This window comes from Salmo trutta, chromosome 18 (assembly GCF_901001165.1).
Source record: "Salmo trutta chromosome 18, fSalTru1.1, whole genome shotgun sequence".
Classification (NCBI taxonomy): domain Eukaryota; kingdom Metazoa; phylum Chordata; class Actinopteri; order Salmoniformes; family Salmonidae; genus Salmo; species Salmo trutta.
The window spans coordinates 17,094,058-17,118,932 of record NC_042974.1 but is presented as its reverse complement, the minus strand read 5'-3'; the positions used below and the strand labels follow the sequence as shown (position 1 = coordinate 17,118,932).

The 24,875-nt window shown below is 41.0% G+C and overlaps 2 protein-coding genes across 2 annotated transcripts in view; one reads left to right on the top strand and one right to left on the bottom strand.

Annotated features, from left to right (window-relative positions):
• The window catches only part of LOC115152889 (beta-1,3-N-acetylglucosaminyltransferase radical fringe), a 39,484-nt gene extending 39,389 nt beyond the window's left edge, over nucleotides 1-95 (bottom strand). The window contains exon 1 of the mRNA XM_029697800.1: nucleotides 8-95. The gene's annotated coding sequence lies outside the window, so the exon portion shown is untranslated. The remainder of the gene's footprint in view (nucleotides 1-7) is intronic.
• LOC115152888 (COP9 signalosome complex subunit 1) lies at nucleotides 93-18,893 on the top strand. Its single transcript, XM_029697797.1, has 14 exons — nucleotides 93-191; nucleotides 3,253-3,345; nucleotides 3,508-3,689; nucleotides 3,885-4,052; nucleotides 4,533-4,668; nucleotides 5,029-5,106; nucleotides 5,214-5,274; nucleotides 10,815-10,900; nucleotides 11,262-11,356; nucleotides 11,469-11,574; nucleotides 11,814-11,894; nucleotides 12,830-12,967; nucleotides 15,146-15,280; nucleotides 17,775-18,893. Exons 1-14 carry the CDS (start codon nucleotides 159-161, stop codon nucleotides 17,847-17,849), a joined length of 1,467 nt encoding a protein of 488 aa, XP_029553657.1. The 5' UTR covers nucleotides 93-158; the 3' UTR covers nucleotides 17,850-18,893.
• Nucleotides 18,894-24,875: the final 5,982 nt, after the last annotated feature.

Genomic DNA, 24,875 nt, shown 5'->3' with positions numbered 1-24,875 from the left:
AGGCTACCTATCAGTTTTCGACCATGTTTAATCTTTTTTTCGTCGGCATCTGACACATCTGGAGCGGAGCAGACGTCTTTACGTAACGATCCCTGCTGTGAACCCATGCGCCGGATGTGATAACCGCTGTTGATGCAGAACGACAGCAACGGGAAAAGATGCCTTTGCCTGTGCAAGTATTCAACTTTCAGGTAATTAATAATCGATTTGAATGCATTTTTACACAGCAACGGTGTGGCGGGGATGCACTTGGATAAGGCTGTGCCCGCGTTTACCTGGGAGCGAGGAAAATTCGTTATGCACGAGAGCCTCCTTGCAATGGTCAGTCGAGTAGCTAGTTAGGGCCGCTAGCCGTACTAGCAAGCTAGGCTAACTTTCGCAAGTTCATATAGCTAAATATACAGCGTTATATTTCCATTAATTGTTATTCTATACCAACTAGGTGTTAGAATGATCTACTCGATTTTGAGAAAGGTGCCTATGCATTTCAGGAAGCTGTTCGCTGGTAATTTATGGCTTCAGTGCAGACACTTTTGACAGTCATGGGGTATTTAACTAGCTAGCTAGTTAGCTAAGTCAGCTAGTAGTTTAGCAAACCCTTTTTTAAATTGTACATTGTGTCTCCAATGTAAATATCCAGTAAGACATGAGCGATCTGGCCATTGTGGGAGTGTAACGTTAGTGTATGACTCTTGATTACCTTGTTAACCTGGTTGCAGACTAGGGCTGACCCCATTTAGTCGAAAGTTTGGTCAATAGGCTGTTGGTCGACCGACATGTAGTAGAGCAGCAGCAAAAAAAAAAAAGTGTGTGTGTATGTATATGTATGTATATATATATATATATATATATATATATATATATATATATATATATATATATATATATATATATATATATATATATATATATATATATATATATATTAGTACCAGTCAAAAGTTTGGACACACCTACTCATTCAAGGGTTTTTCTTTATTAGTAGTCTTTAATACAATGTAGAATAATAGTGAAGACATCACAACTATGAAATAACACATATGGATTCATGTAGTAACCAAAAAAGTGTTAAACAAATGTAAATATATTTGAGATTCTTCAAAGTAGCCACCCTTTGCCTTGATGACAGCTTTGCACACTCTTGGCATTCTCTCAACCAGCTTCACCTGGAATGCTTTTCCAACAGTCTTGAAGGAGTTCCCACATATGCTGAGCACTTGTTGGCTGCTCTGCCTTCACTCTGCAGTCCAACTCATCCCAAACCATCTCAATTGGGTTGAGATTGGGTGATTGTGGAGGCCAGGTCATCTGATGCAGCAATCCATCACTCTCCTTGATCGGCCTGGAGGTGTGTTTTGAGTCATTGTCCTGTTGAAAAACAAATGATTGTCCCACTAAGCGCAAATCAGATGGGTGGCGTATTGCTGCAGAATGCTGTGGTAGCCATGCTGGTTAAATATGCCTTGAATTTTAAATAAATCACAGACAGTGTTACCAGCAAAGCACCATCACACTTCCTCCTCCGTGCTTCACGATGGGAATTACACATGCGGAGATCATCCGTTCACCTACTCTGCGTCTCACAAAGACACGGCGGTTGGAACCAAAAATCTCACATTTGGACTAATCAGACAAAAGGACAGATTTCCACCGGTCTAATGTCCATTGCTCGTGTTTCTTGCCCCAAGCAAGTCTCTGCTTCTTATTGATGTCCTTTAGTAGTGGTCTTTGCAGCAATTTGACCATGAATGCCTGATTCATGCAGTCCTCTGAACAGTTGATGTTGAGATTTGTCTGTTACTTGAACTCTGTGAAGCAATTATTTGGGCTGCAATCTGAGGTGTAGTTAACTCTAATTAACTTATCTTATGCAGCAGAGGTAACTCTGGGTCTTCCTTTCCTGTGTCTGTCCTCTTGAGAGCCAGTTTCATCATAGTGCTTGATGGTTTTTGTGAAATTTTCCCCATGGACTGACCTTCATGTCTTAAAGTAGTCTTTCCTGTGGCTCAGTTGGTAGAGCATGGTGTTTGCAACGCCAGCATGGTGTGTGTGCAACGCCAGGGTTGTGGGTTCGATTCCCACGGGGGGCCAGTACAAAAAAGAAATGCATGAAATGAAATGTATGCATTCACTACTGTAAGTCGCTCTGGATAAGAGCGTCTGCTAAATGACTTAAATGTAAAAAATGTAATGATACATTGTCATTTCTATTTGCTTGTTTGAGCTGTTCTTGTCATAATATGGACTTGGTCTTTTACCAAATAGGGCTATCTTCTGTATACCACCCCTACCTTGTCACAACACAACTGATTGGCTCAGACGCATTAAGAAGGAAAGAAATTCCACAAATTAACTTTTAACAAGGCACAACTGTTAATTGAAATGCATTCCAGGTAACTACCTCATGAAGCTGGTTGAGAGAATGCCAAGAGTGTGCAAAGCTGTCATCAAGGCAAAGGGTGGCTACTTTGAAGAATCTCAAATATAAAATGTATTTTGATTTGTTATTCATTATTCTACAATGTAGAATTGTTTTTTTAAATAAAGAAAAACCCTTGAATGAGTAGGTGTGTCCAAACTTTTCGCTGGTAATGTACATGTACATAAATAAGACAGATCCTGCTTCTGTTGCCTGTTTGAGTGTTTGTTTAATGTGACATTTTTTCCACACATCTGACTTCCCCATTTACCTCATTAGCAACCAGTAAACATACCCCTGTTTCAAGTTTGTCACGTCCTCTGCATCCATTTTGCTGTTACGGCGTTCCGAGTTTGTTATAACCAATTTATTGATGTGATTATGATGGGCTATAGGTCAGGCCCTATTGGTCACATCCATGCGACGCTTACATGTGTCATGTAATGAGAGCAAAAGTTGAAGGAATAGGGAATGTTTTTCCTAAACAAATGAGGGATTTCAGTAACAGAACCTTTCAGTCAGAAATGGCTGTAATTATGTTGCGGCTTCAGCAACACGGACAGCATGATTAACACTGGTGGTCACTGCAGCAGGGAGGAAAGAGTGAAAACGGGTGCTAGTCACACAGTCACTCGCTGTCTTTTTTTTTTTTACCCAGAGCAGCAAGTCTGAGCCCAGACCGGCGCAATCAAATCAACTGCTTATCAGACTCCCTCTAGGTCAACCAATATTTATTTTTAGCCGGGGACAGCCCTATTGCAGTCAGTATTCCCCTCATTGATTGTTCCACACTGTTATATGACACTTTTCAGTGTATGTCCTCTCTTCTTCAGGGTGTTGTGGAGCCCATGCAGATAGATGCTGACCCACAAGAGGACCAGCAGAATGCACCAGATGTCAACTATGTGGTGGAAAACCCCACGCTGGTATGAATCTACCCAGGGTTTCCCCCTACTAATATTGTAAAGGCCCACTTGTTTCATGTAGACTGGACTCCAATACAACACAAATTACACGTTTCTACTGAGATAAAATTAATCTCACTGAGAGGTGTGTGTGTGTGTGTGTCTCGGTCTTTCTCTCTCTAGGACCTGGAGCAGTATGCGTCCAGCTACAGTGGTCTGATGCGCATTGAGAGGCTGCAGTTCATAGCAGAGCACTGTCCCCAGCTCCGGGCTGAAGCCTTGAAGATGGCCCTGTCCTTTGTCCACAGGACCTTCAACGTGGACGTGTATGAGGAGATCCACCGCAAACTCACAGAGGCCACCAGGTACGTGTAGCTGTAGCTCGGGCCTAGCTTAGCCTGTTGTTGGAAAGTGTCTTCAGTTGTTTTCGTTGAGTGTTTGATTCATTTGAGGTGTGTGTGTGTGTGTGTGTGTGTGTGTGTGTGTGTGTGTGTGTGTGTGTGTGTGTGTGTGTGTGTGTGTGTGTGTGTGTGTGTGTGTGTGTGTGTGTGTGTGTTCAGAGAGGTCCAGGTGGCTACAGATGCCGTTGTGGAGGGCGGGGCAGTGGATCCCCCTCCCCTGGACACAGCGTGGGCCGAGTCGACCAGGAAAAAAGCTCTGCTCAAACTGGAGAAACTGGACACTGACCTGAAGAACTACAAAGGCAACTCCATCAAAGAGAGCATCAGGTGGATTGGAGAAGCTACGGTTGTTAGCACCAAGTAGATAATAAACCCGATTTGAATTATCCTCACCTCCGAGAGGATCGGCCTGAGTAAGGTGCTGGATTGATTTCTTAATATTGATCACGTAGAAGTAATCACTGAGTAGTTGACAAGTAGTACTAGTTTTTAATGTAAGGTAATTTGCAATGAAACGTTGTAAAGTTCATTTGTAGAGCAGTCATTCTGCATAGTGTTTTGTTCAGGCCAAAGGGGGAGAAACAGACATTTTCCTTTCCTGCCTATATTTGACATTTCAGTCATTTTGCATATGCTCTAATCCAGAGCGATTTACAGGAGCAATTAGGGTTAAGTGCTATGTTCAAGTGCACATCGACAGATTTTCCACCTAGTCGGTTACTGGCCCGACGCCCTTAGCGGCTAGGCTACCTTCCACCCCTCTGGTACTGACCCGAACCCTCTCAATACTATTTATTTTCACTTCAGGCGAGGTCATGATGATCTTGGGGACCACTACTTGGACTGCGGTGACCTCAGCAATGCCCTCAAGTGCTACTCCAGAGCCCGAGACTACTGCACTAGCGCCAAGCATGTCATAAACATGTGTCTTAATGTCATCAAGGTATGTCATCATTATAGTTAGTGGTCAATGTTCTGATGTATTATCTTTTGTCCAGAGAGCAGAAGGGATATATTGTTTTTAAGGGCGCCAATAGAGAGGGCAGCCGAGCTTCTAGCCCCAAGGCAATTTTTTTTACAAGAATTTCGCTTCACATTTTGCTGCAATAACATCTGCTAAGCAGGTGTATGTGACCAATAAGATTTGATTTGATATTCCTCTCTCATTCTCTCTCCCTCACTCGCCTGAACTCTTGCTTTCTCTGTGATCTGATTAACTCCACTGACAAACACTAGAGGGCAGTCTTGAAATTTGTGTCCTATAGGAGGGTGTCTTACTGAAATGTGTGTTTTTGTCTATCAGGTTAGCGTCTACCTCCAGAACTGGTCCCACGTCCTTAGTTATGTGAGCAAAGCTGAATCCACTCCAGAGATAGCAGAGGTAAGTTGAGGGGTCCTCTGAGAGAACTTAAGTCTTCTGTCTTCTAAAAGACAAACCCAGAAGTGTTCTTCTTTACTGAGGGAATATCTTTGTTCTTTTTGTTTCAGCAACGAGGGGAGAGAGATTGCCAGAGTCAGTCAGTCCTCACCAAATTAAAATGTGCTGCAGGTAATTCACTCTTTGTTGTGCTACAAAGAGATGTAGAGAGCAAATTTTCCAGTGTTAAATTAACAAGGAGGGCTCTATTTTCAAACATACTGTTTTCAAACGCATGCTCTTTGGCAATTTCGACTTGTAAAAGCCAGCGCTCTGTTATTTTCCAATTCTGGCACCAGGGTTGGTAAGTCACCGGTCATATCAGCTTGCTTGCGCTAGGGTTGGAGTGGTGGAAATATTTGAGGTGTGTCTTTAAATGTGCGCCAATTTCAAGCAGCGCTACTGGTGATATTTAAGACTCACCAAAAGCTGGTCTTAGCTGTAGCGCAATTGGTTATGGCATTGATTTTGCCAGCGGAGGCGCACAGTAGCCTCGTCTTCCACTTTCCTCTTTTGCACCTAACTGTCATCACAGGAATTACGATCACTGTCATTGGTGCTGAATCCACTTGTAGACATGGCTATTAGCCTGTTCGTTTGTTTACCTTTCACGTGGCGATGTCACTAACAGGCCATATCAACGGCTATGGTAGCCTAATCTTATTATAACATTTGGGCAATGTCCAATTGTCCATGGCTCGAACATGTGGTGCATTTTCAAAATGCGAATGCAATGTGTGTAAGCTAATATTTTCATATGGAAGCCAATTGGCTACATGTTTGTTATAACTATGCCTGTTGAAGGGTTAGTGTATACTATTGAATAAGCTATATTCAGTGGATAGGACAAACATCCATGCCTCCTGCCGAAGCTCTTAGGCCTACGTGTGCACACAGTGCCTTATGCTCATGGCACAGGAGATGTGATTTATGACATCATGCTTCTGACACGATCCTATTTAGTAATATTGTTGTTGATTTAAAAGACTGATTGTTTTTGTTTAATTTGATTGACTTATAAGAAAGATTTACCATCCATGGGTTTATGGTGAGAACATACATGGCTCGAATGCAATGCTATTTCTGGAGAAGTACAAATATGATCGCCAAGATGGTTCCATGATTTTTATAAAACATTACATTTATAGCAGTAAATGAGTGGACGTTCCCCCGTTCTCTTTATATTGGCTCTTTATCCAGCTCCTGTGAAAAGTTTGGCTGTGCATAAAACCCTTCATAGTCTGCCTTTATGGTGTCTAAATACAGTTTGTCATTACCTTTAAACAACTTAAATATTTATTATAATTTGATTATAATTGTACACTGTCTTTTTAGGCCTTATCAATAGCTTAGTGAATTTAATCTTACTTATTGACTATGTTTGCCATGTCCAGACTACAATTTACCACAGGCCTAGCCCTTATATCAGTGTGAATGCAATTAGAACAATGTGGACTGCAAACATGTTCAAAATATTTTGCAAATATGGGGCAGGCTATTTAACGAACTAGGCTATAACGGACTAACATTTGAATTGGAGTTGATGACAACACAATACATAAGACTGTAGATGCACAACTTGAAGCAACCACATATTTAGCCATGGAGCACGTTCTGATTGGCCACTGAGGGGCCAAACCTCGACACACCTACAACAACTTGTTTATTCATCAAAACCCAGCCCTTTCGCACCACCGCCAGCTAACCTGCCCAGAATTCCGGTTGCAAAAATAGCTAAAATATTTGGGTATCTGTACTTCACCATTTACATTTCTGACAACTTTTACTCTTACTTTACTACATTCTTAAATAAAAGAATGTACTTTTTACGCCATACATTTTCCCTGACACCCAAAAGTACTCATTACATGTTTTTATGCAAAGCAGGACAGGAAAGTGTCCAATTCACACAGTTATCAAGAGAACATCCCTGCTCATCCCTACTGCCTCTTATCTGGTGGACTCACTAAATACAAATGTTTCGTTTGTAAATGATGTCTGAGTGTTGGAATGTGCCCCTGGCTATCTGTAAATTTAAAAAAAGAAAAACAATTCTGACTACTGGTTTGCTTAATATAAGGAATTTGAAATGATTCATACTTTACTTTAATACTTAAGTATATTTTAGCAATTACATTTACTTTTGATACTTAAAGTATATTTAAAACCAAATACTTTTAGACTTTTACTCAATTAGTATTTTACTGGGTGACTTTCACTTTTACTTGAGTAATTTTCTATTCAGGTGTCTTTTGCTTTTACTCAAGTATGACAATTGGGTACTTTTTCCACCACTGACCAAGTCAGATCCTAAGCTATTATGTCAACATTAAAATGCTATTCTTTAAAGGCCCAATGCAACCATTTGTATTTCAAATCGTTTCCAGATAACAATTAAATACCTTACTGTAATAGTTTTCCATTTAAAATGGACAAAAATAGCTTGTTAGCAAAAAAAAGATTTCTCAGGCAAGAATTTTGCTAGGACTGTCTGGGAGTGGTCTGAGGTAGGGAAGGGAACTTAAAACTAGCTGTTATTGGGAGAGAGCTCTTTATTTATTTTATTTATTTATATATATATATATATATATATATATATATAAATATATAAAAAAATTAGTCTTTGTTTATTTAAATTTTTTATTATATTTAAAATTACAATACAATAGCAAATAAAAATAGGACATCACTACAAGTATATATTTTTCTTAAGAAACATACCATAACATTCAAATAAAGCAAATAAATAATCACTACGCGTTTCAAAGTTAAAGTACCTCAAATAAAATAAATATAATAAAGTCAGGTGTTACAGTGGTATACACCTATGATAGAGTTGTAAGAATACATAGATGTTTTGTTATTGACTAATTCTAGAGATTTTACTAAATATTTGATTTTAAGTCAAAAATATATTGCATTTCGGGACAGATTTCAAATGTTTGTTTTTGTGTATGTAAAATTTACCAGAAAGAATGAAGAACATAATGACTAATTCAGTAGCTTTATTGTTATTTGAATAATAACATATTACAAATGTTATTTATTAATCAATTTACCGCCTGGTGATGTCACCAGGCAAGCCGAAACTTGGCTGATTAGAAGGTTCTTTGTACATTTTATTTTCAACCAGCAACTCTCAGGAAATAACACTGATCTAATCTTTTCACACTTTTTAAAGTGTTAGTTTCATCAGCTGTTGCATAATTTTATACAAAACACAGGAAAAACTGGGCCTTTAACACAATAGAATAATTATTTAATATGCCTTCATTTTAGGTCTTAGTTTTACCCTAATAAAGTGGCCTGAAATTCATGTCTTACAGGCCACAGCATGCCTGCAAGTCACATTATGCTGGTTTGCAAATTGATGTGTAATTCCTATTGAAGTCCAGCCAGAGTGGGGATATCCAAACTTTGGCAAAAATTACCCACAACCTGCATTCACAATGACTGCCAGGGTTTGCTAAGACTAAGATATGAGACTACCTAAAGCATCTAAACTGGAACAACCATTTCAGTAATAAGTAATATATTGGATTAGTTAAGAAAATGTATGTCCTTTTTTATATTTGAGTAGCAAAAGATTGATTAATTACTCAATGTGCAAAAACATAGATATTGAAACAAACAATTTAAAAAAATCTATCTGCAAAAGAGCATGCTGGGAAATATGACAATGATGTGTGTAGTTTTGATTCAACTCTAGTATTAACACCAAAACTGGGGTTATTTTACACCAATGAGTGTTCATTTAACACACTGAAAATCAACACATGGGTAACAATGGCCAATTTGGTGTGTACAACAGTTGAAGTTTACATACACTTAGGTTGGAGTCATTAAAACTTGTTTTTCAACCACACCACAAATTTCTTGTGAACAAACTATAGTTTTGGCCAATCGGTTAGGACATCTACTTTGTGCATGACACAAGTAATTTTTCCAACAATTGTTTACGGACAGTTTATTTCACTTATAATTCACTGTATCACAATTCCAGTGGGTCAGAAGTTTACATACACTAAGTTGACTGTACCTTTTTAAACAGCTTGGAAAATTCCAGAAAATGATGTAATGGCTTTAGAAGCTTCTGATAGGCTAATTGACATCATTTGAGTCAATTGGAGGTGTACCTGTGGATGTATTTCAAGGCCTACCTTCAAACTCAGTGCCTCTTTGCTTGACATTATGTGAAAATCAAAAGAAATCAGGCAAAAATTGTAGACCTCCACAAGTCTGGTTCATCCTTGGGAGCAATTTCCAAACGCCTGAAGGTACCACGCTCATCTGTACAAACAATAGTACGCAAGTATAAACACCATGGGACCACGCAGCCGTCATACCGCTCAGGAAGGAGATGCATTCTGTCTCTTAGAGATGAACGTACTTTGGTGCGAAAAGTGCAACTTAATCCCAGAACAACAGCAAAGGACCTTGTGAAGACGCTGGAGGAAACAGGTACAAAGTATCTATATCCACAGTAAAACTAGTCCTATATCGACATAACCTGAAAGGCCGCTCAGCAAGTAAGAAGCCACTGCTCCAAAACCGCCGTAAAATAGCCAGACTACGGTTTGCAACTGCACATGGGGACAAGATTGTACTTTTTGGAGAAATATCCTCTGGTCTGATGACGCAAAAATAGAACTGTTTGGCCATAATGACCATCGTTATGTTTGGAGGAAAAAGAGGGAGGCTTGCAAGCCAAAGAACATCATCCCAACCGTGAAGCACGGGGGTGGCAGCATCATGTTGTGGGGATGCTTTGCTGCAGAAGGGACTGATGCACTTCACAAAATAGATGGCATCATGAGGCAGGAAAATTATGTAGATATATTGAAGCAACATCTCAAGACATCAATCAGGAGGTTAAAGCTTGGTCACAAATGGGTCTTCCAAATGGACAGTGACACCAAGCATACTTCCAAAGTTGTGGCAAAATGGCTTAAGGACAACAAAGTGAAGGTATTGGAGTGGCCATCAGAAAGGCCTGACCTCAATCCTATAGAAAATTTGTGGGCAGAACTGAAAAGGCATGTGTGAGCAAGGAGGCCTACAAACCTGACTCAGTTACACCAGCTCTGTCAGGAGGAATGGGCCAAAATTCACCCAACTTATTGTGGGAAGCTTGTGGAAGGCTACCCGAAACGTTAGACCCAAGTTAAACAATTTAAAGGCAATGCTACCAAATACTAATTGAGTGTATGCAAACTTCTGACCCACTGGGAATGTGATGAAAGACATTAAAGCTGAAATAATTATTATTCCTACATTTCACATTCTTAAAATAAAGTGGTCTTCCTGACTGACCTAAAACAGGGAATTTTTACTAGGATTAAATGTCAGGAATTGTGAAAAAACTGAGTTTTAAATGTATTTGGCTAAGGTGTATGTTAACTTCCGACTTCAACTGTAAGTGTTTTCACCTGTTGTTCTCTAGAAGGTGTAAAAACACTAACAGATGCCAACCTTCAACAAACACGCTAACAGATGCCAACCTTTAAAGGTTGCAGACGCTCATGCTAATCATTTGTTTAAATGAAAATGGATTAGTTTTAAACCGACTAATCCATTGTACTTTTACCAGGTTTTCTCCCCATACACTCTTCCAGGTTAATTTGATCTCTCGTTGTTCCTCCTCCCCGTCTGTCTGTGGTTCTGTCCCCCAGGCCTAGCAGAGCTGGCCTCCAGAAAGTACAAACAAGCAGCCAAGTGCTTCCTGCTGGCCTCCTTCGACCACTGTGACTTCGCTGAGGTTAGTCTGCCTGTCTATGACTTCACTGAGGCCTGTCGGCTTGCCTGTCTGTCAGCTTGCCTGTCTGGCTGTGCCTGTCTGCAAGTGCCTGTCTTTCTGTCTGTGTAGTACCTTAAAGGTGAAGTCTGACTTCCCTGAGTTGCCTTTTTAAAAGTGAACTCTGTACCTTCGCAGTCCCCTGTGGCCGGAGAAAGTAAGAACATGCATAAAAAACAAAATGTTGCTGTTGATGAATGTAGAGTTTTCCGTAATGTGTTACTGTTTATCAACAATTGCTACTAGACATTTAAAATGGACTGTTGATGTACCAATGTCCTGTACTGCATGGCGTTATTGATTGCGTGTGTGCGTGCGTCTCCAGCTCCTGTCCCCCAGTAATGTAGCTGTGTACGGAGGGATGTGTGCCCTCGCCACCTTCGACAGACAGGAGCTGCAGAAAAACGTCATCTCAAGCAGGTGTGTGCGTGTGTACGCCTGTGTTCTTCTGTGTAAACTGGGTAGGTTCATGTATAGTATTGAGATGTCCTACCATCCACCATCTTTGATTCATGTCTTTATGTCCTCCCAGCTCCTTTAAATTATTCCTAGAGTTGGAACCTCAGGTCCGTGACATCATCTTTAAGTTCTACGAGTCAAAGTACGCTTCCTGTCTCAAAATGCTGGACGAGATCAAGGTGAGATTGATGTTTTAAAGCTTGAAGATCAGTAATCAATACTAATGATGCATTGATGTGAATAACATAAAATGGGTAGCGTAGAAGTTGGAAACAGGAATGAAACAAAGTAACTAAAGCAGGTAACATGATTTGATGCGTTGAAAACAATGATGCATTTTCATTATGTTGATGATGATGTTCATAACACGTGTTTGAAAGCTGTCCTAAATTCAGACTGCCACTCTCTTTTCTCTCAGGATAACCTGCTGTTAGACATGTATCTGGCCCCCCACGTACAGACCCTCTACACACTGATCAGGAACAGAGCTCTCATACAGGTGAGACGGACGGGACAGAAACATTTTTCTTACAGTACTCCATATAATACTGAACTTCACCATTGGGTATTCTGTTGTCTTCCTTGTACACTCACAACTACGTTTGAGTTCTAATAATCAATTTGTCAATCAAGGGTTCCCCCATCGACTTAAAAAATAGGTAATGATGCGTCTGGAGGGAAAGAATCAGATACCAAACTTCTCTCTCTGTCATACTTCTAGCTCAGGCAGTGATCAAAACTACATTTAGCTGAGGATTCTGAATGACTCTGACCCCGAGCGGCAAACATCTACAGGGGATAAGTCCCAAATGGCACCCTATTCCCTATATGGTGCACTACTTTTGATCATAGCTCTAGCTTGTCAATTGGCTGCAACTTTGGACAACCAGGGTTAACTGGACCAGCAGGTAGTGGATGGATAACCGGGGTTAACTGGACCAGCAGGTAGTGGATGGACAACCAGGGTTAACTGGACCAGCAGGTAGTGGATGGACAACCAGGGTTAACTGGACCAGCAGGTAGTGGATGGACAACCAGGGTTAACTGGACCAGCAGGTAGTGGATGGACAACCAGGGTTAACTGGACCAGCAGGTAGTGGATGGACAACCAGGGTTAACTGGACCAGCATGTAGTGGATGGCACCAAAATGGTGGTCCTGCTAACGTTATTTAATCTATGCACTAAATTAGTTCTACTTGACATCTTGGTTTGCCTTTTCTGTTTTACCACAGTGGGGTGAGGGTGTGAGTTACGCCCCCTGCTCCCATGGCCAGTATTATTGGGTGTGTTTGCAGGAAGGTCTGCTCTAATCTATACTGTTGTTTTGTTTAGGTATAGTGGTGTTGGTGAGGGGCATGTGTGTGTGTGCCGACAGTATCTCTGTACTTTTCATGCGGATGTATGAATAAGATGTTAATGTGTGTGTGTGTCAGTACTTCAGCCCGTACGTGTCTGCAGACATGACTAAGATGTCCCAGTCCTTCAACACCACAGTGTTAGCTCTGGAGGATGAACTGACCCAGCTCATACTGGAGGGACTGATCAACGCACGTATAGACTCTCACAGCAAGGTAACACACACACACATGTATAGACTCTCATAGCAAGGTAACACACACACACGTATAGACTCTCACAGCAAGGTAACACACACACACACGTATAGACTCTCACAGCAAGGTAACACACACACACGTATAGACTCTCACAGCAAGGTAACACACACACACGTATAGACTCTCACAGCAAGGTAACACACACACACGTATAGACTCTCACAGCAAGGTAACACACACACACGTATAGACTCTCACAGAAAGGTAACACACACGTATAGACTCTCACAGAAAGGTAACACACACACACACACACGTATAGACTCTCACAGAAAGGTAACACACACACACACACACGTATAGACTCTCACAGAAAGGTAACACACACACATGTATAGACTCTCACAGAAAGGTAACACACACACACGTATAGACTCTCACAGAAAGGTAACACACACACACGTATAGACTCTCACAGAAAGGTAACACACACACACACACGTATAGACTCTCACAGAAAGGTAACACACACACACACACGTATAGACTCTCACAGAAAGGTAACACACACACACACGTATAGACTCTCACAGAAAGGTAACACACACACACACACACGTATAGACTCACAGAAAGGTAACACACACACACACACGTATAGACTCTCACAGAAAGGTAACACACACACACACACGTATAGACTCTCACAGAAAGGTAACACACACACACACGTATAGACTCTCACAGAAAGGTAACACACACACACGTATAGACTCTCACAGAAAGGTAACACACACACACACACGTATAGACTCTCACAGAAAGGTAACACACACACACACACGTATAGACTCTCACAGAAAGGTAACACACACACACACACGTATAGACTCTCACAGAAAGGTAACACACACACACACACGTATAGACTCTCACAGAAAGGTAACACACACACACACGTATAGACTCTCACAGAAAGGTAACACACACACACACACACACGTATAGACTCACAGAAAGGTAACACACACACACACACACACACGTATAGACTCACAGAAAGGTAACACACACACACACACGTATAGACTCTCACAGAAAGGTAACACACACACACACACGTATAGACTCTCACAGAAAGGTAACACACACACACACGTATAGACTCTCACAGAAAGGTAACACACACACACACGTATAGACTCTCACAGAAAGGTAACACACACACACACGTATAGACTCTCACAGAAAGGTAACACACACACACACACGTATAGACTCTCACAGAAAGGTAACACACACACACACGTATAGACTCTCACAGAAAGGTAACACACACACACACGTATAGACTCTCACAGAAAGGTAACACACACACACACACGTATAGACTCTCACAGAAAGGTAACACACACACACACACACGTATAGACTCTCACAGAAAGGTAACACACACACACACACACACGTATAGACTCACAGAAAGGTAACACACACACACACACGTATAGACTCTCACAGAAAGGTAACACACACACACACGTATAGACTCTCACAGAAAGGTAACACACACACACGTATAGACTCTCACAGAAAGGTAACACACACACGTATAGACTCTCACAGAAAGGTAACACACACACACACGTATAGACTCTCACAGAAAGGTAACACACACACACACACACGTATAGACTCTCACAGAAAGGTAACACACACACACACACACGTATAGACTCTCACAGAAAGGTAACACACACACACACGTATAGACTCTCACAGAAAGGTAACACACACACACACACACACGTATAGACTCTCACAGCAAGGTAACACGCACACGTATAGACTCTCACAGCAAGGTGTAACGCGCGCACACGTATAGACTCTCACAGCAAGGTGTAACACGCGCGCACACGTATAGACTCTCACAGCAAGGTGTAACACGCGCGCACACGTATAGACTCTCACAGCAAGGTGTAACACGCGCGCACACAAAATGAGCTCAGATCACGCTTTCATTGTCTTCTAATGCAAGACTTGTAATGCAACACGGTATGTTGATTTGACAGTGACACAAATGGTTTGTCACATCGCTCTTATCCCCAGCCTGTCTCTCTCCACCCTTCTCTCTTTGAGATGCCAAGCACGTTTCTCTACAGACAGACAATGAAGTACTCTCTCTCATCTTAGATCCTGTATGCGCGGGATGTCGATCAGCGTAGCCACACGTTTGAGAAGTCGATCCACATGGGCAAAGAGTTCCAGAGACGAGCCAAAGCCATGATCCTACGAGCTGCCGTGCTGCGCAACCAGATACACGTCAAGGTACCGCTGTGCATGGGATCTCGCAGGGGTTTTCTGAAGGCCTTCTCTTTGCTCTTCTCCCTCTGGGATATGGACATCCCTCACAACAGCCTCAAACAGCCTCCCTTTCAGTGTACTATCTTTCTGTCTCTTTCCCCTTGCCCATCTCTGCTTGTCTTCCTTTCATTTTCTCTCTCGTTGCCCTCTGGTCCACCCTGTCCTCTCTCCAGGCTGTCCTCCCCCTCTCCTCTCCTCCTCCTCTCAGCCAGCCACCACAGCTCCTTTCCACACGTCAGGGGTTCTGAAATAAAATACCTTAGATTCAGAGGAGTCTCTGTCCCCCCCCCCCCCCCAGTCGCTCCAAAAAAACAAGTTATAGTCACCTTCCATCGAGGCTGCTAGCTAAATATGCCAACGAGCGTTTTGTAAACGGATCTAAAATGCTCATTGTAATTTCTGCTCGGCATCAGACTCATTTTGTGCTTCTGTTGCACTTCTCCACTCTGAGAATTCACAAACGGACATTCTATCAGCTGCCACCTGATGTACAGGATGAACAAGGGTTTAGGGAGTACCATTTTCACTGCTTAGGAACCATTTACCGGTGCTGCCTGTATATAGCTTTATTATTGTTATTCTTATTGTTACTTTTAATTATTACTTTTTATTTTAGTCTACATGGTAAATATTTTCTTACCTCTTCTTGAACTGCGCTGTTGGTTAAGGGCTTGTAAGTAATCATTTCACGGTAAAATCTACACTTGTTGTATTCGGCGCATGTGACAAAGTTTGATTTTGATTGCCTCAGATATATACTATATTAAATCATTGGCAAAAATGTAGGCTATTTTTAGGGCATAATCAATATTTATCTACTTAAATTGTAAATTACTAGGTGTATCACTTTGCATCATCCTCAATTATGTAAATCCATTAAGTCCACGTGGCTGTATTGTTTTTAAATTGGCAAATACGTTTAATGAAATTAAAATCACAACAAATGTAAGGTGTTTATAGAAACAACAAAAACAGCTCTGAGTGGAGGCTAAACGCCAGAGATGCAAAAGCAGCCTGCCGAGGGCTTAGCAGAGATGCAAATCACGTCTTGAACGGCAAACTGCACTCACCCGCTGGCGGTAGGAATTTATAGCCTTGGGCATAGCGACAGCGGAAAATAGCAAGCGCGGGGAAACTTTAAAAAAAAGTATATCTGGGTAGCTACACTGAACAAAAATAAAAGCGCAACATGTAAAGTGTTGGTCCCATGTTTTATGACCTGAAATAAAAGATCCCAGAAATTTTCCATATGTACAAAAACATTATTTGTCTATACTTTTGTGCACAAATGTGTTTACATCCCTGTTAGTGAGCATTTCTCCTTGCCAAGATTATCCATCCGCCTGACATTTGTGGTATATCAAGAAGCCGATTAAACAGCATGATCATTACACAGGTGCACCTTGTGCTGGGAACAATAAAAGGCCAATCTAAAATGTGCATTTTTGTCAAGTTTTGCTGAGAAGTATATCTGTCTGTAATAAAGCCCTTTTGTGGGGAAAGACTAATTCTGATTGGCTGGGCCTGGCTCCCCAGTGGGTGGGCCTGGCTGCCAAGTGGGTGGGTCTATGCCTTCCCAGGCCGACCCATGCCTGCACCCCTGCCCAGTCATGTGAAATCAATAGATTAGGGCCTAATTACTTTTATTTCAATTGACTGATTTCCTTATGAACTTTAACTCAGTAAAATCTTAGAAATTGTTGCATGTTGCGTTTATTTTTGTTCAGTATATTTTCTGCCGAATGTGTTGCACTAATGTATTTTCTGTGAAGGAAAACGCCCCTCATAACTCTATTATGAAAAAAAAAACACTGACTTTCAATATGAAACACGACCCCTGTCAATACACAGCTGGACTCATCTGCTCCTGCGTTCTCCCATTGTGCTATTTACAAACACGTGACTGGCTCAACTGTTCTGGGGAACTATGGAAAGCTTCATAATGTGACAGGTGAAATGAAGAACAGGATTTGCTTTATCTCCTAACGTATTGCCCAAGTTGACTTTAGGTATTTATTTAAAAAGTAGCTATTAATATCATTTTTGGGGGGGAAAACATCAAATAAATAGTTTCAGCGGTTTTGACGGTATTGAAAAATCATCCTGTGGCTATTTCCAAATACCCAAGCCTAATAACCATGGTAGCCAAAATAATGGCCCGCCCAGCATTTTTATACATGACCCTTAGCATGATGGGATGTTTATTACTGAACTCAGGAACAACACCTGTGTGGAAGCACCTGCTTTCAATATACTTTGTATGCCTTGTTTCCTCAAGTGTTTCCATTATTTTGGCAGTTAACTGTATGTGTTCTTACGTCTGGAAACTGGTAAACACATCAGCGTGCAAGATGAGAATTAAGATATCTTTTTCCCTGCTTTGCTTATAGAGAACGTCCACCACTCAACCTTGTTTTTCCCTTCTCCTCTCTTTCTCTCCCTCTCCATCTCCCTCCAGTCTCCTCCCAGAGAGGGAAGCCAAGGCGAACTTAACTCTGCCAACAGCCAATCACGAATGAGCACCAACATGTGAACCTTCCCCTGAGACCTCTGTCTTACAGGAAGTTACCATGTCAGTGGGTTCCGCCAGGGGGACCTAGCACCCCTCCACCCCATCCCTCCATCTCTGAGGCTCCTCCTCCAACTCAGTGCTGCATCTGCCTGCTGAACGAAACATACAAACTGAAACGTCAACTTTAATAGGTTGCAGCTCAAATGGCACCTTTATTCAATATATAGTGCACCATGTTTGGCCCATAGAGCTCTGGTCAACTGCAGTGCACTATATAGTGAATAAGGGTGCCATTTTGGACGCAGCCTAGGACTTTGTTCATGTGAGAAGTGAACGTGATCGTCTGTGTAGACTGAAGACTTGATGAGCAATCTGTGTGTTAATGTTATAGTGGGAAGTCTGTGTGTGTGGCGCTCTCTCTTCTCAGTAGTGTCCTCTTTTTTTCTCTCCTTTTTATGAGATGCACTTTTCTTCCCTCGCTTTCATTTTTCTTTCTGATGATGACAGGCTTTGAATTCACCCACTGAAGATTAAACAGAACACACACATACCTAAGAACCAATGTCCACAAGATCTGATTTTAAAATAAATATGTATGATAATCAGAAGCTTGGTCAGGACTTTTTGTCTTCTCTCAATATGTCTTTTTTTACAAGTTGCACAATAAGCCGATTTCACACACAGACCCCTCCTTAACATTGTTTATTTATGACCACTAAAGCACAGAATGCTGATACTAATAAAAACAATTTTTGAGGAAGATTGCAATGACTTTCAATGTTATGATTTGTTTTATTCGGATCCCCATAGTGACGCCTAGTCTTACTGGGGTCCGACATATAACGAAAAAGACATTACGAATAAAAGGCTTTACAATTTACATACATTTTAAAAAGCATGAACATGTAGTGAGTGTGCATCTATCAGTTGCCGGTGCTTAATTTGAGCCGGATCCCGCACTGTTTTGTTCTGGGACATATTTGGCTGGATCCGGTACCTCTTGGTTTGAAAAATAATTTAGACTTTTTGCAATGTAAAAATTCTAATAAAAGTGATCAAAGTTCATTTCGAGTAGCCTCTTTGTTAATTTGTAAAAAAAAAATAATGTATATGAAAAAGTAGATTTTCAGCCCGGGACTGCTATTTTAAGGCAGGGTTTCAAACTCAAAAGTAGACAGCCCTCGGCCCTAAACCCTCAGCCCTTGAATGACGTTTTACATCGTCACATCTGAGTGTATCTCAAATGTCCCTTACCCAAGCAAGGGACAGTGACGATCACAGAGGAAACGTCCTTGGTGGAAATCTTGAAGTTTAGCTTAATAAACAACCAACCTAAAGCTATTAATGTACCTTGTAAGTTAATGTAGCTAGCTAGCAATCCTGTCAGGTAGCTAGCTACAGTTACCCATAGCTGGCTAGCTAGTTTTATAGTTTGGTCATTTATTCCAATAAATTTCATAATTCCAAAAACATGTTTATGAATCTAACTACGTTTTATAGGCTCCTCACTATGAGACTAAGACAATTTGCCAAAGCTAAAATCAATGTCTATATATTTTTAATCAGGCTAGTTTCATACTTTTTTCTAACATGCCAAAAATGGAGCTAAATCGAGGGCCATGGTATGGCGCCAAATACCTGCTAAAAGGTTGAACGTATATATCGTTAGGATTGTAAGAAAATCCATACGTAAATCGTTAGGATAGTAAGAAAAGTCATGTGTGAAATGTGAAAGTAAATGTGAAATTTCATCATAGCAGATGCCACATTACTAACAAAAGTTTGTAAGCATAGAAAAGTACAGCATAAAAAAGATCTGTAGCCGAGTAAAGGGAGACCTAAAGTAAGAATTGAACGTGTAAATGTTCATTCATAGTCATAACATAGGGTTTGTACATTTACAGATCTATTTTAACGTTATGGTCCATGTTTCACGCATGGCTTTTCTTTCCGATCCTAAAAATGTATTTATGGATTTTCTTACGATCCTAACCATATGTACGTTCAAACTTTTGGCAGGTATCTGTCTCCATACCGAGGGGGCAAAGTTAGTGAATTGGACCTCGACTTAAGATGGCAATCAAACTGCATCCGGTTTCGACGTGGATTCCCCCCGAGGGAAAGTGGCTAGCACTAGGGCCGGGGGGATAAAAAAGAACGTGTTTGGACTGCAGCCTGACATGCTGACCAATCAGGACACGCAGGTTGAAATATCAAAACGAACTCTGAATCAACTATATTAATTTGGGGACAGGTTGAAAAGCACTCAACATTTATGGCAATTTAGCTTGCTGTTGCTAGCTAATTTGTCCTGGGATATAAACATTGGGTTGCTATTTTACCTGAAATGTACAAGGTTCTCTACTCTGACAATCCACAGATAAAAGTGTAAACCGAGTTCGTTTCTAGTCAACTCTCCTCCTTCAGGCTTCTTCTTCTTTGGACTTTATATGGCGGTTGGCAACCAACTTTAAGGTGCATTACCACTACCAACTGGACCTCAGTTCATCTTTCAATCACCCATGTGGGTATATGCTCCTAAAAACCAATGAGGAGATGGGAGAGGCGGGACTTGCAGCACGTCAATCATCACAAATAGAACCAAGGTCTATTTTAGCGCCTGGCTACGCTGAAGCTCGTGAGCAGTGTGGGTGCAATGATTGAAGAACATGTATGTGTACATTTATTTTGCAACACTCAATCACGTGCCACCATCTGTGTGGTCAGCATGTGACGTGGTTAGCCATGTTGATTTTATTGATATCAGTTTGTCAGTGTCAAAGTAGCTTGTCATTTCGATCACTTGTGTGGTATTAAAAAACATTCTGCTAAAGTCTCCAGTCATGTAGAATTGCATGAAATACCAAAATGTAGATGGCTCCACTCTACTGCTCTATGCCACTATGCAAATGCGATGATTGTTAAACTTGGAACATTGTTATACTCAGCAGTATAGTATCTGAGGGGTGAAAGAGACTGGTTTTTACATCAGAAGTTAATGGTTATCTGTAGGAGCCAGATGGCTTTGGAATGTGCTGGGTGGACGGGAGGAAGTCACAGGATTGCTATAGGGGATACGGATGGACATCTGTGGATTAGGCAAATGAGGGGTTGAGGTCAGGTCAGATCCCCTTAAGGGAGAAATGATGGTTTATTACCCTATTACTTCGTCTTCCTGTCGAACCATAAAAGATGTTAGGATTGGAGAGAAGGAAGAGTGCCTAAATTGGAGTACCGTAAATTCCAGACTATAAGCCGCAACTTTTTTCCCAGCTTTGAACCTCGCGGCTTAAACAATGACGCGGCTAATATATGGATTTTTCCCGCTTTCAATTATTTAATTTTTTTTAAAACACATTCTGTGATGTGCTCAGTTTTTTGGCGGCATGAAGCTTTCATTAGACCAATGAAATTGCCGAACGGGTTAAGGTCAAACAACTTTTTTGTTTACTGTTTAGATTAAATCGAGCGCTCTCAAACTTCCCATCATTCTGATTACGGTAGTTATTTTGTCACCCTCATCATGGCAAAGACACGGAGAAATGCATATGATGCAGCTTTCAAGTTGAAGGCGATTGATCTGGCTGTTGGAAAAGGAAATAGAGCTGCTGCACGGGAGCTTGGTCTTAATGAGTTGATGATAAGACATCGGAAACAGCAGCGTGAGGAATTGACTCAGTGCAAAAAGACAACTAAAGCTTACTGCTAATTTTTTATTTTTTGTTACAAGCCGTGTTTCGTTAAAGCCTATTTATTTTTGTTACAAGCCGTGTTTCGTTAAAGCCTATTTATTTTTGTTACAAGCCGTGTTTCGTTAAAGCCTGTGTAAAGTTCATTTGTTTCAATGTACTGGTAGGCACCTGCAGCTTATAGACATGTGCGGCTTATTTATGTTCAAAATATATATCTTTTTTTAAATTCAGTGGGTGCGGCTTATATTCAGGTACGCTTAATTACGGTATATATACTTGTGGTGGTGGAAACCTGTTTTGTCTGAATGCAGCTGTATTGACCCTCCGGTAAGAAATTAACTTGGTTAAGCTTTCATAATGTCCGTTGAGTGTTTTACTCTGATAATTAGAACCTTATGAAGCCAAAAAAATCTCATGCGTTCTGGTACCTCAGAACTCCCCAGGTCGACCCCCCTCTTGCGCTCCCATACACACAACAAGTAGGTCACATGGTGTTGTGCTGTGAGGTGTTGTTTTATTTGTTTTTTGAAACCAGGTTTGCTGTTTTCTTGCGCTGTAGAAGATGGGAGTTCCATGCACTCATGACTCTTTATAATACCAGTACGGGAAAAAACGATGTATGCAATGTATGCATTCACTACTGTAAGTCGCTCTGGATAAGAGCGTCTGCTAAATGACTAAAATGTAAATGTAAATTTGGACCTGGGGACTGTGAAAAGCGTTTATTTTTATTTTCCTTGTACAAGGTAATTAGATGTAGATCAGGTCAAGAGTGACCATACTTTAAGCAGAGGGCATGATGAGGAAACGATCTGATTTATTTTTCTCTTCGATTGTGATGTCATCTGATTCCTGTGCTTTGTTATATCTCCCACATCAAAACCTCAGGTACAAAATCACTGATCTCTGGCCACTGATGGTGTACACTTGTTTTAATTATTTAAATGTATGAGAGAGATACTGGGGGTACAACTTTACTCACGGGGGAAATTAGTATGTGTATGTTTGATCCAATTATTTTGTCAGCATAGTTTATCGCTATTGATCTGTATCAGCAGGTGTATTGGTATAGCCTGGCTGACACGACACACATGGTTCACAGCAAGGGAGAGCTTTTCCACACTGGTATACGGAATACCAAAACAGATAGTAAAGGATTAGTTAGACTTGTTGGAAAATTACCAAGGTTACTTTTATAAATACTGAATTTCAGTGTCTGTGAAAGCTTTGTATGTATGTGGGGGAGGTTTGTCTTTCTGTCTATCTGGTACTCACTCTTTCTGATCTCTTTTCATCCTTCCCGTCTGTTTGTCAGTCTTCTATCTCTCCCTCTACCTGTCCTTCTTAACTGATCTGTTTCTGCCACAAATAACTGCAGAGTCGTAATAAAACATCTAGGGGACTGAGTTACTGACCTGTCCAGAACGACTACTGACCCATAAAATGTCTACAAACTTAACTTTATGCTCTTGTCCTCCCAGGACATTATTGATTTGTTTCGGATATGTCCTTTTCTTTTCAAACCACAGAGCCTTTTACAGGGTCAGGTCCATATTAATGACTCTCCTCAGAAATAGATCATAATCATGGTTTAATTTAAGGACAACTCTCCTTCCAGACAGGGGAGAGGTCTAAAGATTAATGTGGTTGTCAGAATCATTTATATGTATTTCTTATTTAACCTTTATTTATCCAGGAAGTCCCATTTGAGGTCAGAATAGCTCTTTTACAAGGGAGACGTCTAAGAGGATTACACATCACCTATAGACTGTAAAACACAAATACTGGATTATATAATAGCATAACCATTGTGTAATCTTTTCACGACAGCACAATTTATTGCATTTATAGTTTTTTGTCATTTTTGTGTGAGATGTGTATTTAGTATGTACTATTCAGAGATGACAAAATATTAGGAACTTCCTAATATTGAGTAGCACCCCCTTTCGCCCTCAAAACATCCTCAATTCGTCGGAGCATGGACTCTACATGGTGTCGAAAGCATTCCACAGGGATGTTGGCCCATGTTGACTCCAATGCTTCCCACAGTTGTTGTTGACTGGATGTCCTTTGGGTGGTGGCACCTACTACCATACCCTGTTGACTTGCCCATTCACCCTCTGAATGGCACACATACACAAGCCATATCTCAATTGTCTCAAGGCTTAAAAATCCTTCTTTAACCTGTCTCACCTTCATCTACACTGATTGAAGTGGATTTAACAAGTGACATCAATAAGGGATCATAGCTTTCACCTGGATTCACCTGGTCAGAAGGGTTGGGTTAAATGCCGAAGACACATTTCAGTTGAATGCATTCAGTTGTACAACTGACTAGGTATCCCCTTTCCTTTTCAGTCTGTGGCTCACAACCGGCCGTGATTGGGAGTCCCATAGGGCGGCGCACAATTGGCCCAGCGTCGTCTGGGTTTGGCCAGGGTAGGCCTTCATTGTAAATTAGAATTTGTTCTTAACTGACTTACATAGTTAAATAAAGGTTCTATAAAAATAAAACATTTAATGGAAAGAGCAGGTGTCCCTAATGTTTTGTCCACTCGGTGTATGTCCTATTTGTTTTCAGTGCATTGATTGTTTGTCTCCCTCGTGTTTTGTTTTATTCAACATGATCAAGGATACCCTGGCAGCCTGCCTCTATGTTTTAACATCGTTTTTTAGCGGTCATGTCTTATTTGTTTTACGGTGAGGTAGCATTGTTGAAATACAGAAACAGTCCGATACCCAGGCTACAGTTAATCCTTGCACTTCCTGATTTGGCCTCGTTTTGAAGATTGGATTGCTCATGAAATGCTACCGGCCTTGACTGAAGCAAGAGATCTGTAAATAATGACGAGATGCTTATGTCTCCGCTCTAACAATAGGAGTCGTTGTCCCAAAGGCGGGAAGGCAGTCAACAAGCTTAAAACCTGTTGGGGCTAGGGGGCAGTATTTGCACGGCTGGATAAAAAACGTACCCGGTTTAATCTGGTTACTACTCCTGCCCAGAAACTAGAATATGCATATAATTAGTAGATTTGGATAGAAAACACTCTAAAGTTTCTAAAACTGTTTGAATGGTGTCTGTGAGTATAACAGCACTCATATGGCAGGCCAAAACCTGAGAAGATTCCATACAGGAAGTGCCCTGTCTGACAATTTGTTGTCCTTCTGTTGCATCTCTATCGAAAATACAGCATCTGTGCTGTAATGTGACACTTTCTAAGGCTTCCATTGGCTCTCTAAAGCTGCCAGAAAGTGTAATGGGGTGTCTGCTGTCTCTGGGCGAAGAACAGCAGGAGAATTTGTGAGTGGTCAGCCTGGGGACAGTGACACTGGAGATGCGCGTTCATGAAAATTC

What these genes read in the sequence shown, in the direction of transcription:
- LOC115152888 (XM_029697797.1), top strand. Translation starts at nt 159, where the DNA reads ATGCCTTTGCCTGTGCAAGTATTCAACTTTCAG. An exon ending in TCCATCAAAGAGAGCATCAG is followed by an intron (nt 4,053 to 4,532) that starts GTGGATTGGAGA and finishes TTTTCACTTCAG; the next exon opens with GCGAGGTCATGATGATCTTG. An exon ending in CAAATTAAAATGTGCTGCAG is followed by an intron (nt 5,275 to 10,814) that starts GTAATTCACTCT and finishes TCTGTCCCCCAG; the next exon opens with GCCTAGCAGAGCTGGCCTCC.